The 16,074-nt window shown below is 46.4% G+C and overlaps 1 protein-coding gene across 2 annotated transcripts; it reads right to left on the bottom strand.

Moving 5' to 3' along the window:
- Positions 1–5,067: 5,067 nt before the first annotated feature.
- LOC119211195 (mucin-2) lies at positions 5,068–13,104 on the bottom strand. Of its 2 annotated transcripts, none has more exons than XM_037461908.2 (3): positions 12,535–13,104; positions 10,114–10,428; positions 5,068–9,883 (listed from the first exon to the last, which is right to left on the bottom strand). In XM_037461908.2, the coding sequence occupies exons 2-3, from the start codon at positions 10,417–10,419 to the stop codon at positions 6,548–6,550; spliced, it is 3,642 nt and encodes a 1,213-aa protein (XP_037317805.1). In that variant the 5' UTR covers positions 10,420–10,428; positions 12,535–13,104; the 3' UTR covers positions 5,068–6,547. The 2 variants fall into 2 exon arrangements, with proteins under 2 accessions (XP_037317805.1, XP_037317806.1); XM_037461909.2 differs by having other exon boundaries at positions 10,114–10,423.
- Between the last annotated feature and the right edge of the window lie 2,970 nt (positions 13,105–16,074).

The raw sequence follows: 16,074 nt of genomic DNA, 5'->3' as shown, positions 1-16,074 counted from the left end.
GATGTCCATCAAAATACGCAGGTTAACTTCTTCTACTTTTGGATCATAGGTTTAAAATCTTCCTCTAACAGCCTCCTCTCTGTGACAGCAATATATGAAAAGGATTCGATTATGACCTCAGAAAAACCTTTTTTATCATGATTCCAACAAGCGCCTATGAGCGCTCTTCTACCTACGAGTCATTGCCGGTATTCCCCGCACATCACGGCGGTTCTTTCGCTTTTCGGTGCAGCGGTTTGCGGCCCTCTGACCTGCATTGTCATGGCCGAGCAACGGGCTCCATTTTGTCGATATTTTTGTATTGTGCGTGCTGAGCGCCGTGGCGCCGAGCCACCGCTAGATGGCGACCTTGTGTCGTGCTCACTCGTGTAAACAAACACAGAGGAGCTTTGATCAACCTCACGCATTATACCATCCGATCCATTCAGAGTTACCCCCCCCCCCCCTCCTCTTGGGACACGCATTAGGTGTAATCAATGAATAATAGAAGATAGATCACACAGGCTTCAACATAAAAAAAAAGGCTCCTCGAAAGTGGATCCCTCAATGCCTTTCAAATAAAGAAAAGGATTAAAAGAAAACACACATATATATATTCAAAGTTTCAAACCGACGGTTCGATTAAGATGCTCACTGGACATCCTTCTTTGTGAGATTTATTGATGGGGGTTACCAACTTGGAAATGTATTATGGATCAAACAGAAAGTTTCTTCGGTGGTTTATTTTGATTTTAGTTTCTTTTTCTTTTATGCGGTCGTTTCTCTTTCTTTTTTTGTCTGGTTGTGTTCCATTGTTGAGCGTCTTTGGGTATTATTATTATTATTATTGGTCTGCTGTGATGAACCATATGACGCGCTGCGAAGCTTCAATCGGCGTGCAAGCGGACACAACCCCCCCCCCCCCCCCCCCCCCATTCTAAAGGAATTCTGACCCCAAAGAGCTAATTACTCTAATATTGCTTTATCTTGTCACGCGCCTGCTGTCTGACCTGGACGTGTGTCTGTCCGCGTATCTGTCCATCTGACCACCTGCCAGTCTGCCTGTCTCCTCTATTTCTGTTTGTTTTTCACCGTCTAATAATCGCAGGGGAGTTGTGCCCTAAAGCTTTGCGCAACGCCCCCAGTGTGCGCGCTCATTCTGTCCTCTCAAACTCTCTGACGTGTTATGATAAATGGACTAAAATAGCCCATATTTCCTTTTTTTAAACACGCACATCTCTTACTCATCCCACGCACTCCCATTCCCCTCCCCGCGTCCTCTCATCCATTCACATCCATTCACATCCCCACGGCTTGGGTCTGGCACAAACGCAGGGTGGGGTGGATGAGTGTGTGTGTGTGTGTGTGTGTGTGTGTGTGTGAAAGAGTGTGCGCGTTGGCTCGCACACGCACAGCAGCGCACTCTCCCACCCACGCTGTGTGCGCACCTGTGTGTATGTGTGTTTGTGCGCAAAGGTGAGGATGACCTTTTTACGCGGAATTGATTTAGATGATGTCCTGTTGTCACCAAGGATACCAGCTGTGTGAATTTGGATGAGCAATTGTTTTCTGTAAAGAGCGTCACACGCAGGCACGACTGCGCATGCGTATGTGTGCACGGACAAAAAGTAAGTTACCAACAGGTATACACGTTCACGTCGTCTAAAGTCTCAAGTCTTCCCCGCTGACCGGACCTCAGTGACGCCCGGAAACGAGCAGATGTTCTGTGGCCCGAGGATGTCTGAAACGCCCCCTCGGAGAGGATTGCTGTCTGGATGCCACGAACTGTTTGTGTTGTTCGACGTTTATCTGCGAAGCTGGCTGCGCCTCACGGGAGGGTGCGAGAACGAGTGAATGGGAGGAGGAGGAGGAGGAGGAGGAGGAGGAGGGAGGGTGCAAGCAGGGGAGAAGAGCTGGATGCATCTATTCTCTGCGCGCACGCTGAAGAGATGGAAATGAGTGGGCGTCCGTGACGTCAATCACACACGTAGACACGTATTGCCCCCCCATCCCCGACATAGACACATGCCCGCGCCGAACCCCCCCCCCCCCCCTTTAGTCCCATGTTAATACATGCTTCACTGAAAACTGCAGCAGTGGCACACACACACACACACACACACATACCAACCAACATAAGAAGACAAACGCAAACTGACGCGCAGATCTGAGGACCTCTCAGACCCTGATGGTGATGTCAGCCTGTGGTGTTTGTCATTCAGCAGCAACAAAAAACTCAGTGTCACCGAGAAAGTCGTTCTTAAAAGTTATCAGTTATAAGTTTTCAGAAAAAGGTCAAAATCATTCATTCACGATACGAGAGTGGATTTATTTCACCAAGAGGGGACGGATACATTTATCTGTTTATTGATTTCATTTCACTTTCATTCAGTCATTAAGATTTTAAATACGTCCTGGGGGGATTCACTTGGGAGTACTCGGATGTTTTGCTTTACTGTAAAAGGCCCCTGTGGGACGGTGTTAAAATACTAGCCTACAATTAGTGAAAGTAAATCCGGCTTTAAATTACCAAAAAAAATACACAAATGAATTGGCTGAATGACTGCAAAGTGAAAGTACTTTGAAAATAAGAAACAACTAATTAATGTACAGCTCTGCTGCCTCAGTCCTTTGTGCCGTCACTGCTTGAACATCTGCCCTTCTGTCCGCCTGATTGATCCCTCGTTACGTGAGCTTGTACTTTCTCACATGGCCGGCAATATGATCCAATATGCCGCGCTTAGTTTGCATGTAGTCAACAAAGTGAAGTATCGGTGAGTGGCGGACTTTTGGATGGATTCGGATACCAAAGAGAAAAGCGGACACGAGGCCTATCCTGCGTTACTGCTCAGATTTTGGATTGATGTTTTAAAAGTAATAATGGTTCAGTTCGAGCGCTAAAAAAAAAAAAGCACACAGGCTTCAAGAAAACCATCCATCCATGTCCCCTCGAGTCGTGTCGTGTAACACTCGCACGCCTTCCCAATGTTGCTGTTTCAGCAGATAGTGAAAGGGTGCATCAGTTTCAGCGTGAAGGTGGTGTGTGTGTGCGTGTGTGTGTATGTGTTATGTGTGTGACTGATGAGGGGGAATGGAAGAGTGTGAGTGTGGCATTAGAACGAAAGATGCAACAGCCTCTCAGCCCCGCCAACTGCTCCATTTCTTTGACTTCAAATGCTTCCCCCTGGCTTTTTATCATCAGGCTTTTATCCTCTTGTACCCTCGGCTGGAAGAGGACTGAGTCATAGCAGTCAAGGAAGCAGGTGGGTGGGAGGCACGCAGTGGGAGCGGGGGGGGGGGGAGAGAAGGTGGAGCACATGGGTGTTGCGGGTTAAGGAGGGTGAGGAGGAGGTTGTAGTTGAATGAGAAAAAAAAGGAAAACGAGAGACGAACGGTGGCTACTACGCGTCCATTTCATTACCGGGTGCTCATCGGCCTCACAGAGAGACACAGGAGCGAAAAAGCCTCATGAAAATGATTATTATGTTATTTTATGAAGGCTTTATAACAGCTGCCGGCCATCTTTGCACTCAGATAAACGTGACTCTCTGCAATGGACAGCATGTTACGGAGGCATTCATTTGGTAACCCTTTAGAGCAACATGTTCCTCTCGCAAGAAAAATGGATCCTTCTGTTTTCATTAATACTTCAGCCAGGTGTTGTTGTTGTTTTTGTAACAGGCAGATGTTGAATTCTGAAAACATGAAAATACGTTTTTGTAAGTATAACCCTGCATGTTCGAAGGTGATTCTGGGTAGATTTATTGAATCAAACACATCAACCCAGGCATGTAAGAGACAGAAAGAGAGAGAGAGAGAGAGATAAAGCGAAAGGACAGATGTGTGGGTGATGTTCTCTTTTTGTCTCAGTGAACTGTTTGTTGACAATGGACAGGTGGGCGAGGCCATTTGCAAAAATCGTTGTGCACGTGGCTCGGTGCATGTGCTCGGGCACATGCGTTCCCCTGCTCTCCAGCATCACTGCCGCCGTCACTGCAGCCGCCTCGCAGTGACTCCCCGGTGGCTGAAGACCTGACAACAACCCACGCTCTCCCCCCCCTGCTCCCCTTGCTTTTTCCATCACCCAGCCACCCTCTCACTTCCGCACTCTGCCTGTTGCTTTCCATCCCTCGACTCTCCACATTATCCATCTCCCTCTGTTTCCATCTCTGTCTTTCCTTCGTTTCAGCCTCATCACTGTGTTTCTTTCTTCCATTGTGCTTTGTTTTTTTAATCTCTCACCCCCTCATTTCGGTTGTGTGGGTCTTCCCTGGTTTCCGTCATGCTCTCCGCCTGCGCACACCGTGCTGTCTCTGTCTCTATGGAAACCCCCCCGAGTGGACCAAAGTGGCTCAAAGGCCTGCGAGACGCTGATACAGACCCTATTAGATCACACGCTCTGCTCCTCTCCCAGCGAGCCACACGCTCAGCCTAAAGTGTGTGTAAATAGATGATGTGTGACTGTGCCAAGTATACCTGGCATCAAACAAGCTCCCCCATTCTGTGGAAAGAGACAACCCCAGTCTCCCCTTGTGCCGGTGACTTATCAGTGTCACTGAAGTGGGATGAAAAGATGGAGGCAACGTGGGAGTGAGGAAGGAGCCTTATTGTTTCATTATACAAGGCCTCTTCAATTACTCGGTGGAGAAGGGGACCACCTGATGCCGCCTCTGCACACATATTCCCATCTGAAGAGCGTGCGCGCGCGCACACACACACACAATAAATTACAGACACACACACACACACACACACACTCCTTCCATCCGTCTAGCGTTCCAGTCTCACACCTCGCGCCCAATCGAGCCTCCTCACATTTACACGTTGTCGAGGCTGCCGTGTTGCGTAGATCGTGCGTCATTCGGGTCCCAGCGCATCTGAAGAACAGTTGATTTATGATAAGAGGCCTCGCGCAGACATCATTTTAGCGTTTTGGGTGGCTCTCCTCAACACTGGTGTGATTTTATGGTCACGCTTAAGTGGATCATTGCAAAGCGCAATCATAGGGAGGATACGTAAGCTGGGAGAATGGAAAAAAAGATGCACAAACAAGTGATTATTTTTGTTTTTAAGTCTCTTTGGAAAGAATTCAATTTGTGAAGGTTTGTTGAGTTTCCCCTTTATTTTATGAAAATCTACATGAATTACCTACAACAAAGGACTACATTAAATAAGACATCAAAACAGGCAGCAATAACAGGGATCAACAACTGAACACACACCTGACTCAGTCCCAGGCCCACCACATTAACACCCCCAGTGAGATAAAGACATGCCTATGATGTCTCACATTGAGGCACTTGATTTCCCTACCAAACCATCTTTGGTCAGTTGCTGTTGCGCGGCATTGAACTTTGATTCAAACAGGTTTGAGGTGGTTTGGAACTGGTTAATATGGGGATTCGGACGGCTTAAATTTGAAGACTTCGCGCCAGTTTCAATGTGATCGCTTGGTTTCAGACGGAGCTGCTTCTGCCGTGTTTGGAGATAAGCCAAAGATGGTTGTAACCTGACCACCTTCACAGAGTAAACTTTAGCATTAAACAAATATACACTAGATGGTACAGTACTTCACATGATTACAGAAAGGACTCCACAAGGAGAAAGGAATCAAGCACTACATTTTAACACAGTTTACCTGAAAACAGTGCGGTGTATCCGCACACAATATACTGTAATCAATACGCGGTACAGGCTATTGCAAAGGCATTGTTGTTGGCGTTTTTCTGTGGGACCTAACCAGTCTGTTTAGTATTATTTTGGAAAGTTTTGCAAAAATAGATCAATTCATATTATATTAAAAGCCATCCTTTGATTTCAGGATGTAATCTATATATTTAGCTACTCATGCAGTGTTTAATTCTGTGTGCGCATAGTATACAGTGTTTGTTTGTGTGTGTATTTGTCAAGCGTACGTGTGTGTTCTGATGAAAGCTCTGTTCACACTGCGAACCTGTCTCTCTGTTTTTTTTTTTCTCTCAGAGTACACCCCTTTCAGTAAAGGATTAACAAAGTTACATTAAACTGTTTAAGAAGCATAGTAGTCACACAGTATTTGGCAGTGAAAGAACAGTCCTAATTTAACCATGCACAATATCAACAACAGGCAAGTTCCACATTCTGAACAAACCCAGTAAGAACAACACAGTAAGAACATGAAAAGAGAGTACAAGAATTTAAGAACCTGGAAGTGTGAGTTTCCTGTGATGTTAGTGTCTGTGTGTGTGTTTGTGTGTTTGAATGTGAATGTCAACAGCACAGTTGGTTTTCCATGGAGACCAAAGGGCTATGACTCATGCAGTGCATAAAGCATTTTCTGGAATTTCAATATCAATATCGGAAGAAATATTATTTTTCCACAAAGCCCAGCTAATTACGTATAATCATGTTAGAACCTTACAGAATACTCAAGAGTTTACTGTAAAAATCCACTCAATCCCGCCCCCATAGGTCTATTATAGACCAAACAGTTCATCCCTGGATTGTATTTCCATTCTCCAGCTCTATCCTCAGGAAAAGCACCTTCCCTTTGTTTTGATTGTATGTTCTGTGTGATGACGTGTGTGTCTCAGACCAGTCCAGTCTGTGAGTGCAGGTGTAGGGGGTACGGTTGGTAAAGCAGAGTTGATCCCCCTTGGGGGATGTAGTAGCTGCAGTAGCTGGGTTCTGCTAAGTAGGGGGCACTGTGATCCGTCAGGTATGGGGCCGGCTGGTAGAAGCACGTCACGTGGTCCGTGTTGGGGATAATGTTTTGCTCTCCTAGAACCTTCAGAGCCAGCACTGTGATCATGTTCAGGGTCTGACGCCGCTCGTGTCCCATTAGACACACGGTGCTGTCGTCGACCACACGGCGCAGCGTCATCAGGTACTGGTACTTGCTTCTCTCCTCGCCTATAAAGTGGTTTTTCAAGTAGGACAGGATCTTCCTCTGCTGCTCCTGCACATCAGGGAAGTCTATGAAAAAGCGTGAACACATGTAGCGTTCGAGTGTCTTTATCTGAGTCTCGCTGGCTGGTCTGTAGTCCCTGACCAACAGGTTGCTGTATTTTAGCAAGCCACCGCCTCGGATCTCCTCGGGGTTCCTGGTGGCGATCAGGCGATAGCGCAGGTGGTCCATGGCAGCCTCAAAGTCCCCATACATGCTCTCTGCCAGGACCTCGACAGCAGGGACTGAGCCAGAAGTCTGAAAAGTAAAGCTTTGTTCGGGTAGGACTGCGGTCAGCTCAGGGGCCTTTTTGTTCTCAGGCACAGAGTGGGATGCCTCGGTGGCTTTTGAAGGGGTTGATTCTCCTGGGCCTTCAGATTGACAGTGAGGCAGCACACGTGGGGTGGAGCTTGGGATTGTGATGGGAAATGAGACAGGCTCTACAACCTGAAGCCCCAGCGAGATATGATCTTCCTCCTGTTTATCTTCCAACTGTAGGTGAGGAATTTCTGACTGAGGTGAGGAATCTTTAATCTGTTTTTCGCTGCCTGTGTTCACTATCAAAGGCTCCATGTCTGAAGATACCCGAGGTACCAGGTCCTCCAACTCCACCGGAGGAGTGAGGCAGAGTAGGGGAGGGCTGAGGCTTGGGGAAGGGGGACTAAGACAGAGGGGAGGTGGGCTGAGGCTCAGCATAGGAGGGGTGAGGTAAGGAGGTGAGCTGAGGCAAGATGAAGTCGGGCTCAGGGGTGGAGAGCTATTGCTGGTAGATGGGTTAGTGGTGTTCAGCAGTGTGGATGGGAGGCAGTGAGCGGGAGGGGTTAGACATGGCGGAGGGCTCACGATGGGTGGCGAGGGAGTGATGCAGGGAGGGGAAAGACTCAACACAGGAGGGGACAGACAGGATACAAGGGGGCTCGCACAGTGGGGAGAGGACGGTGAAGCAAGCGTGGTCTCTTGCCAGCTTCCGTTTGGCTCATCTGAGTCCACCACTTCCGTTTTGTCATCTTCGCCACTGAGTTCATCATCTGAGGTATGTGCAGGTTCTAGGATGTTTGAGCTGGACGCCTTGTTGCGTGAAGCCAACACATCCGCCGAGTCCTGAGACTCTGATTGTTCAGTGACGGGGACGGAAACAGTTTTGCTCAAGGAGAGCTGGCCTTGCCCATCACAGGCCACATGGGCAGACACCGTCTCTTTCAGGCTCTGAAGTGTAGTCTCACAACAGCTCTCCGTGATCAGCTGTGGGGACGATGCCTCTTGAGATACACCAGACATAGGATCCGGAGCAGATATGGTGATGATATCAGGGGCTTGATCAATAGTTGGGGTAAGTTTACAGGAAAGAGTGGGTTCAGACCCAGAGTTTGTTTTGGTAGATGTACTGATTGTTGGGGTAGTTATAAGGTCTGAACTGGGAGATGTTGGCTTTGGGTTCAAATCTATCTCAGGTTCAAGGATGGGGCAGGGGTTTGGATCTAGACAAGGCGCCATGACAGGGTCACTTTCAGAGACTGGACCAGGACTTGGGCTTACCTTTCTACACATCCTCCGAGGGGGTTTAGGAGAGGAGTGTTTGAGCACCACCATGCTAGATAGTCTCTCTGAGGGCTTACAGGAGGGGGAGGAGGAGGTATCTTTGTCAGGAACGAGGCCGGGTGGTGCAGGTACAATATCCTGAGTATCTGGAGGGCTGGAGGCATCAAGTGCGTTCTGGGTTTCTTCTGTGTGTAATGCGCTGTGAGTGTCTGCGGCAGCGGGCTCTGGGTCATAAAGTGTAACAGACATGGAAGAGGTGGAGCAAGAACAATCAATATCCTGTGCGTCTTCTATGTTATTTGCTTCTGACCCTAAAGTCTCTTCTGTCATCTTGATTCTCTCTGTCTCATTTTCTCTGCCTGCTCGCTCGTCGATGTCTGTTTCTACTTTTTCCTCATCTGCCAACTGTGTGTCTTTCTCTGCATTTGAAGATGTGCTGGAGTCTTCATTAGTCACATGGTCTGTTTTATCTTCTTTGTTGCTCCTCTGATCCTCACTGAAGCACTTGGAGTCTGCACTGTGACATTCTTCTGGCAGAGATTTGTCTGATGTTTCTCGTGGTTCAGATTGCCCCATCTGCTCTGTGAAGGCTTTCTGTTCTTCGGGGGGATTTGTGTGGTCGGATTGTTCTTTCTTGACGGAGAGCGGTTTGTTATCTGAATGCGGTGCCTGCTGGTCATCGCAGGGCTGGGTTTGCTCTGTCTGTTCTACCTTTGACGAGCATTGGGTCTCGTCCGAGACCTCTGGCTCATGTCTGACCTCAATCTGACTCTGTGGTTCCGCCATCTCAAAAGGTTGTCTCTCTATTGACGGAATGTTCGGAGATGTCTTATCAGAGAACTGCGTCTCACTAAAGGTTTCATTGTGTTCTGATGCTTCTTTCAGCTCCACAGGTGTTTTTACTTGATTGTCTTTTTCAACTTCGGAGTGTTTTGTCTGGTTTGAAGTTTCTTGTGAGAGTTCTGTCTGGGACTCCTTTTCATGCACCTTGTATTTCTGTTGTGTCTGGCTGATATGTGCCCAGTCTTTGTTGGACAAGTCTTTACCAGACGACTTCTCTGTTTCTGGAGCGGTGACCTGCTTGAGCAGAGAGGGAGAGTTTTTATTCTGATTCTCTGCAGGCTGGCCCTTAAGATCAACAGTTTTATGTTTGTGCTGGGACTCCTGCTGCATGTAGGACTCCAGGAGACGGTCCAGAATGATCTGGAAAGAGTCAACGCTGAACTCAAACTGCCGCCTCAGCGTACTCACAAATTTGAGCTCTAGGTTTTTGCCACTGTTATTTGAAAGGGAAATGAGGCTCCAGCGGTCATGCTCATTAAAGACCTTGACCATTTTCTGGACGTAGGCCTCCTTCATTGTGGCACTGCTGATCCTCTCCCTGTTGACCCCAGCAGGTAGGCAGTCCAGCAAGCAGCCCAGCACTGACTCCTTGATCACCTGTGAGAAGGAAAGGTCATGACAGCTACAACTAATGACACCAACCTGAATGTAATTTTCTCCTTGAACGATTAAACTGTTTCTTGGTCACGCAGAAGGATGTAGTATTGATTCATTCTAATAGTATAATTTTCTACAGTTTAAAAAAAATGTGATTAGGATTATCAATAAATAAAAACACAAAGAATACTACTGCAGTACCCTGGAAGCGAGTGATCAGTAAATCTTACCTGGAACTCCTCTTGACTTGGCAACTCCACGCCAAAGATGATGTCCAGGTCCTTGTAGCTCGTGCCGTTGTCTCGGACAAGGACGTGGCTAGCCGTGGAGCCGTTGAGCCGGATATCTCTAACTGCGATTCCCTGCTGCTGCAGCCTGGCCCGCACGGCTATGATGATGTCTCGCGGACGCAGCTCCAACGTGGGGAAGTTACCGCGGCCGTGGATTGGGACTGCCTCGGATAACACCTGGTGGAGGACTTTGACCTGCTCAACGTTCAGACTGTGGAAACGCTGATTGGATTTAGTTTCAGACATGCTGCTGCACTGGAGAGAGAGGGAGGAAAAAAGGGATGGAACAATGACAGTTTATTACAACTCCCCTACACACGGTCTCTCTCTCTCCCTTTCTCACACACAGACACACACTTAGCACTCTCTCACACTTATATGCAAGCTCCCTGCCAGTATGCTGTCTGCAAGTCACAGCTTGTCTGACAGCTTTTCCACAATGCTAATGTAACTGCTGTGTTGACAGGCTGACACATGGAGCGATCCACATGGATGTGATTTGCATAAATAGCCTTCCACTGCTCAACCAGATCACAACAAATGAACGTATAAACACATTATATGATTTACCACCTAAGACTTTTATACATCCTTCTCTTTGCGCTGCTTTGGAGTCAGCTCGGATTCCATTATTTTATAAAAACATACAAATGTGCAAAATTATAAAAACAATGTTGGTCTATATTACTATTAAGCTATGACAATGATGAAAACGATTGGAACAGCAGTGTAAACCTTTGTTTATTGATTGTTTCCACCAGAGGAACGAGGGTTAAGCTGAATGAGTCATCACCAGTAGACTGCATTAATCACACCAACGTCACTAATTTAAGACACACATCTGTCTTTGTGCGTGTGTGCAGCACATGATTTGTATTGCAAACAAAGACCCCTGCACACATTTGTGTGAGTGAAAGCAGATGTTTCTATAACAACTTCGTAAACTGTAAAACAAATTGGAACAAAGTGGGATTTAATACCAGCTAATTATGTTTGTTTCCTCACGCAACCTTGGCCAGCCAGAATCCATCAATCGATCTCCTCCAAACTGGACATATTTTCCAATAAGCCAAATAACATTTGCCTAACCAAGTCAGTGAGAGGAGTCAGTGTCCTACGGGAGCGTTGGTTTATGGGGCGTATGTAGGAGTGTTTCGGGGAGTGAGTGCTTCTGCTCCGTGGTTCACAGCAGCCCATTATGATCCATTGTTTGCTTTAATCAATAGATGTCAGTCATTGCTGGAGCTGAATGCCACTGATTGCAATGATTTGTCAATACCAGCAGGGTAAACATTGGGATACTAATGAGCAGTAGTGGGATGCTTTCTGTTGGCAGTTTGGCAGACTTCAGGGAGCTATACTCAGTCAAAACTAAGGGCTATCTATTACTGGGAGGGATTTTTTTTTTTTCGAATCTTCCAATCCATGTCGCACAAAATTCAACAACTACTAAGAACAGCACTTCTGATTTTGCTATGCCCTTACTCCACTAGCTACGAATGTAAACATAAAAATACACATGGTCATATGACACAACGTGTTAAGGAAGCAGAGACACTGCAGGACTGTTTTCCAGCTAGTCCCCATATGCCCCCCCACCCCCCTTCTCCCCCTCCCCTTTCGCACTCTTCTGCAAACTTGCTGCCTGAGTGACTCATCCAGGCGTATCGGCTCAGCTTGCACATAATCTATGGCCATTGAAAAACCAATAAATATGGCTACGGAGGGTCTCATTTTCTGAATCTTATAACAAACATGTACACTCTGACAAGGTTTCTGTCTGGTATGTGACATTTAACTACAGGACAACAAAAGAGCCTCTTCTGTGTAGAGAACCCCCAAGATAAAGCCAGAATAGCCACCGTGACTCTTTAACTTTTTAAACGTCATCATACATTGCTATTGTGCTATACATCTCAAATTGTTTTTTTCTTCTCTTTTCCATTGACTTTACTAACCTACGAAATGTGCTTACAATGTCTGCTGATCAGAATTGTTAACAATAGGTAAGAGTCTGTAAATGTCCCTTCCAAACCGTGTGTGCGGTGCTGGCATAAAAAATAAACGTTTGGTCCCCCATAAAATAACCACAAACTGGAGGCTAGTTGCGTGCCTCCTGTTTTAGAGTCACTGCATAAAAACGAGCTGGAGCAGATCCAGAGCCCAGAATTTACCTCTGCCCTGATGGTCTTCACTTTACCTAAACACGCACTTACGCACTCCGTAGAGACCACGTGAGGTTAATTGACCGCAATTAAGTGCCCGGGAGGCTCATGGGCAGATACACTACTACGCACAAGGAATAAAATAATACAAAATAACACATTAAACCCTGGCGTGTGAACTCTGATCTAACTTCACCTGTTGCTGTGGCTTTCGGAGGGAGCGACGGGCTCCTGGCGGGACGGGCGGAATCAAACCTCTGGTGTCCACCGAGCTTCAGGAGCGGAGTGTCTGTTGAGCGCGTGACGCGACTCTGTCCCTTTCGAATTGTGCGAGGCTGCAATCTGTGCGCGAGTTCATCCGGGCGCTGTCCAGGAGCTCGCGTGGTGCTGAAATGAAGACCGGAGTCCTCGCACTCTTGTTTTCTCCTCCCGCCGCCCTCAGCGTAACGCAGTTTCCATAGCAACCCGCCGTCATCCAGTCATGACTTGGTATTGTGTGTGTGTGTGTGTGTGAACAGAGAAGGAAGGGCAACATTTACGCTATGGGGAAGTCGCAATAGCAGGTGTGTTATTATTCCGAGGGTTAAATTAGTAGTGGGGGTGGACTTTTCCGTGCGGACTTTAAAGATGTAAACCTACCGAAATGGACAAGTGTTAGACAATAGTACAACATTTGAGGGCCTCCATTTGTTAGGGCTACTTTTTGGGGGCAGCATTATTTGTGAATCTTTCCCCATTCGACTTATTTACCTCTTCACTCTTGCTCACGTCACACATCTTCATCTGGTGCCGTGTCTATGCACAGTATCAGCACAGTATGAGTCATCCATGCTGTACCCCCCCCCCCCCCCCCCGACCCCCTTCGGCTGGCCGGTGCACCCATACACCGGATCTCTCTGGACAACCACCCCCCCCCCCCCCCCCCCCCCCCCCCCCCCACAAATCCCTGCTGCATTCCTTGCCGGCTGTTTCGTGTCTTCAACATGACACCACCTCATGTGTACCCCGTCAGGCCAGTCCCAACGCCCCCCACCCCTCCTTTTCTCCATGCATCCAAACTAAAGTGAAACTAAACGTGACAAAAAGCGTTAAGGCACCCGGGAAATGGCTCGGAAGAAAAGGTCAGTTTACTGCCTCACCAGAAAAAGACGAAGCACAAATTGCGTCACTAGGCATGTACAGCCTGCCGAAACGGTTACAGACTATTTTTAGCTAGGATGGAACTTGTCTGCTCTGGACTCGGTCGTGACGTAGGAGAGGCAAGAAAGCCATGCAAAATCGTGACCGTGTGACGATAGTGAATGGAGACAGTGGCGATTGAAATCAAAGATGAAAGTACGTCAAGAGAGTTCGTGTCGTGGTCCAGGCATTTGTCTACGGTATATAAAAAGGTCCAGCAATCGCTGCAGCAAATTGACCCTTGAACGGGTTTATATCCCACACCGGGACGTGTTTTCTATTCTGGCATCTACCAATCATTACTCCAAGTATAGCTAATATAAAACATGTGCACATGTGAAGGAAAATGCCTCGACAGTGCCTGCGCATGCGTCACATTAGAAAGTCCTTCGATCCGGATTTCAAACGTTGAATGAGCCGAAAACACATGTGTTTCTTACCGGAAAATATAACATAGTCCATCCTGAATGAAAAAATGTTCCATCAATTACAAGAGAGCTTATCTTCACGACGAATGCTATTACGTGAATGCCTCTGATTCCTACGCAAATGCGGAAGTAAACACTTGCGAAGGATCTCGAAGAGATAGTTTAAAAAGAAATCAAAACAAACCATTCTGGCTGAAAATCTGTGCATAACCAACCAGAGGGTTTGTCTCAAAATGAGACCTTCATCATGTCGAAAATGGAGAATATCCTTTCCTGTGTTGTCTAACGAGCATACCATTGGATATACAGTTGCCTGGCAGTAACGTTAGCAACCCAAATGTAAAACGGCTTTGATTGGTAATCCGGTTATGCCACAATTTGCAACGTCTGTCCATTCAAGGATGAGGTGTGCTTTCTAGCTGGCCTAACTAATTTCATTACTCTGTGGTTTCATTTTCAGTCTGATTTGGGTTAAATTATCTCAGTGGCCGCAAGGGAATTAGTACAATTATATTCCTATAATTCTCATAAGAAGTATATTACTCTTCCTTTACTAAACAGAACACCCGTTCAACCTCAATTTATTAAATCTCTCATTTATTGGACACCATGCAGGGTCAAGTTGGGCCAAAGTGCAACTATTCTGTGGATTATGTATGTGTTTGCGGTCCTATTTCCTTTGTTTCTGAGTCAGTCCAGAAGTACGATGCGTTCGTCAGAAGCATCCGTCCATTTATTTCTTGAGGACCAGTGACAGGCTCAAGACTGCTGTCACCATGACATTTGTTGAAGACTTTCCTTGCTTTCTAATGTCACATGGCACAGCAGGTAAATGAAATTGAGTCAAAAAAAGCCCACATTATTTACTGCAGTCACACACCCATTTTGAATTCCAATATAATAAATAATATTTCCATCATGTTTCCTACATTAAGCTGATTGTATTTTACACATATCATCACCTGTCTGGTCAACAATTTCTTTCAACTGTAATGTTAATTTATTGTCCTCGAAAAATATGAGTGAAATGATCACAGACACAAAGGGCAACAAAACAACAAGACCCCAGTAGCCACCCACTTCATTCACACTGTCTCTTGGCTCAAACCAAAGAGACATTGCATATGTGGATACGACTGCAATAGATATGTGTGTGTGTGTGTGTGTGTGTGTGTGTGTGTGTGTGTGTGTGTGTGTGTGTGTGTGTGTGTGTGTGTGTGTGTATGTGTTCTTTTTCAAGGTTTCAAAAAACGACTTATTTCAGGAGAAGAACTACAGAGTAAACCCACGCTAGGTTATAAAAGTCCAAATTGAACCTTCACTCAAATCTCTTACAAAGGAGACGGGGGAGCAGAAAGAAAAGATGAGCAGACATGCAAACATAAAGCAGATGATTGTATAATATCATTTAATGTGCTTCAGACGTTAGGCTATTAGCTTCATGCTCTTATGAGAGCCTCTTGAATAGACTCTCATTCATGTGACTTAAAAGCGTCCATAAAGATACGTGAGATATCGTATAGCTGAAAAACACCTCTGCTCTTATCAGACAGGAACACAATAGCACTGATAATAAACCCCTCTAGCATAATTAAATACACTATTACCACATTGTTTTTTAAGCAGATTTGCTCTTAATCAGAGTCGCTTTGAGTTGTTGAAGATGTTATGAGGAGAGGCGACGACAAGGTGTCTGGTTAAAAAGGTGAAAGTGACACCTAGTGGAAATATGAGGATATAGCTTCACCCCGTCTGACTTCACCTGATCCTTTAAAGATCAAAAATCCAACCCCATTAGGGCCACTAGAGAGTGAGCCTTAATTGGATGACTGTTCTTCAGCTACCTAAATCCATGTCTGTTTAAAGCGTGGGCTCACAGGCACCAGCGCAGACAGACCAAAGACATTTGGAACAAAATATGTGGATAGAAGATTTCCTCGTCCTCTGCAGATCTCTGTGTTAATGGAAATGTTTGAGGACCATACTGAAGACACGCAGGACAGAATGGACAACACCACCACTCTGACGATGCCTCAGGTGATCACCGTCCTCGGGGAACAGACCCACTTACATGTCAGCTCGGTGTTAAGTGCTCTTAACACAAGTTTTTGTTTATATGGGCAGTCAAT

This window comes from Pungitius pungitius, chromosome 2, assembly GCF_949316345.1.
Source record: "Pungitius pungitius chromosome 2, fPunPun2.1, whole genome shotgun sequence".
Classification (NCBI taxonomy): domain Eukaryota; kingdom Metazoa; phylum Chordata; class Actinopteri; order Perciformes; family Gasterosteidae; genus Pungitius; species Pungitius pungitius.
The sequence above is the reverse complement of the archived record's forward strand: the minus strand, read 5'-3'. Positions and strand labels throughout refer to the sequence as shown.

Excerpts from the sequence above, each read along its gene's own strand:
- LOC119211195 (XM_037461908.2), bottom strand. The coding sequence starts at position 10,419 with ATGTCTGAAACTAAATCCAATCAGCGTTTCCACAGTCTGAACGTTGAG. Across the intron at positions 9,884-10,113 it reads CAAGTCAAGAGGAGTTCCAG|GTGATCAAGGAGTCAGTGCT; the intron begins GTAAGATTTACT and ends TCCTTCTCACAG.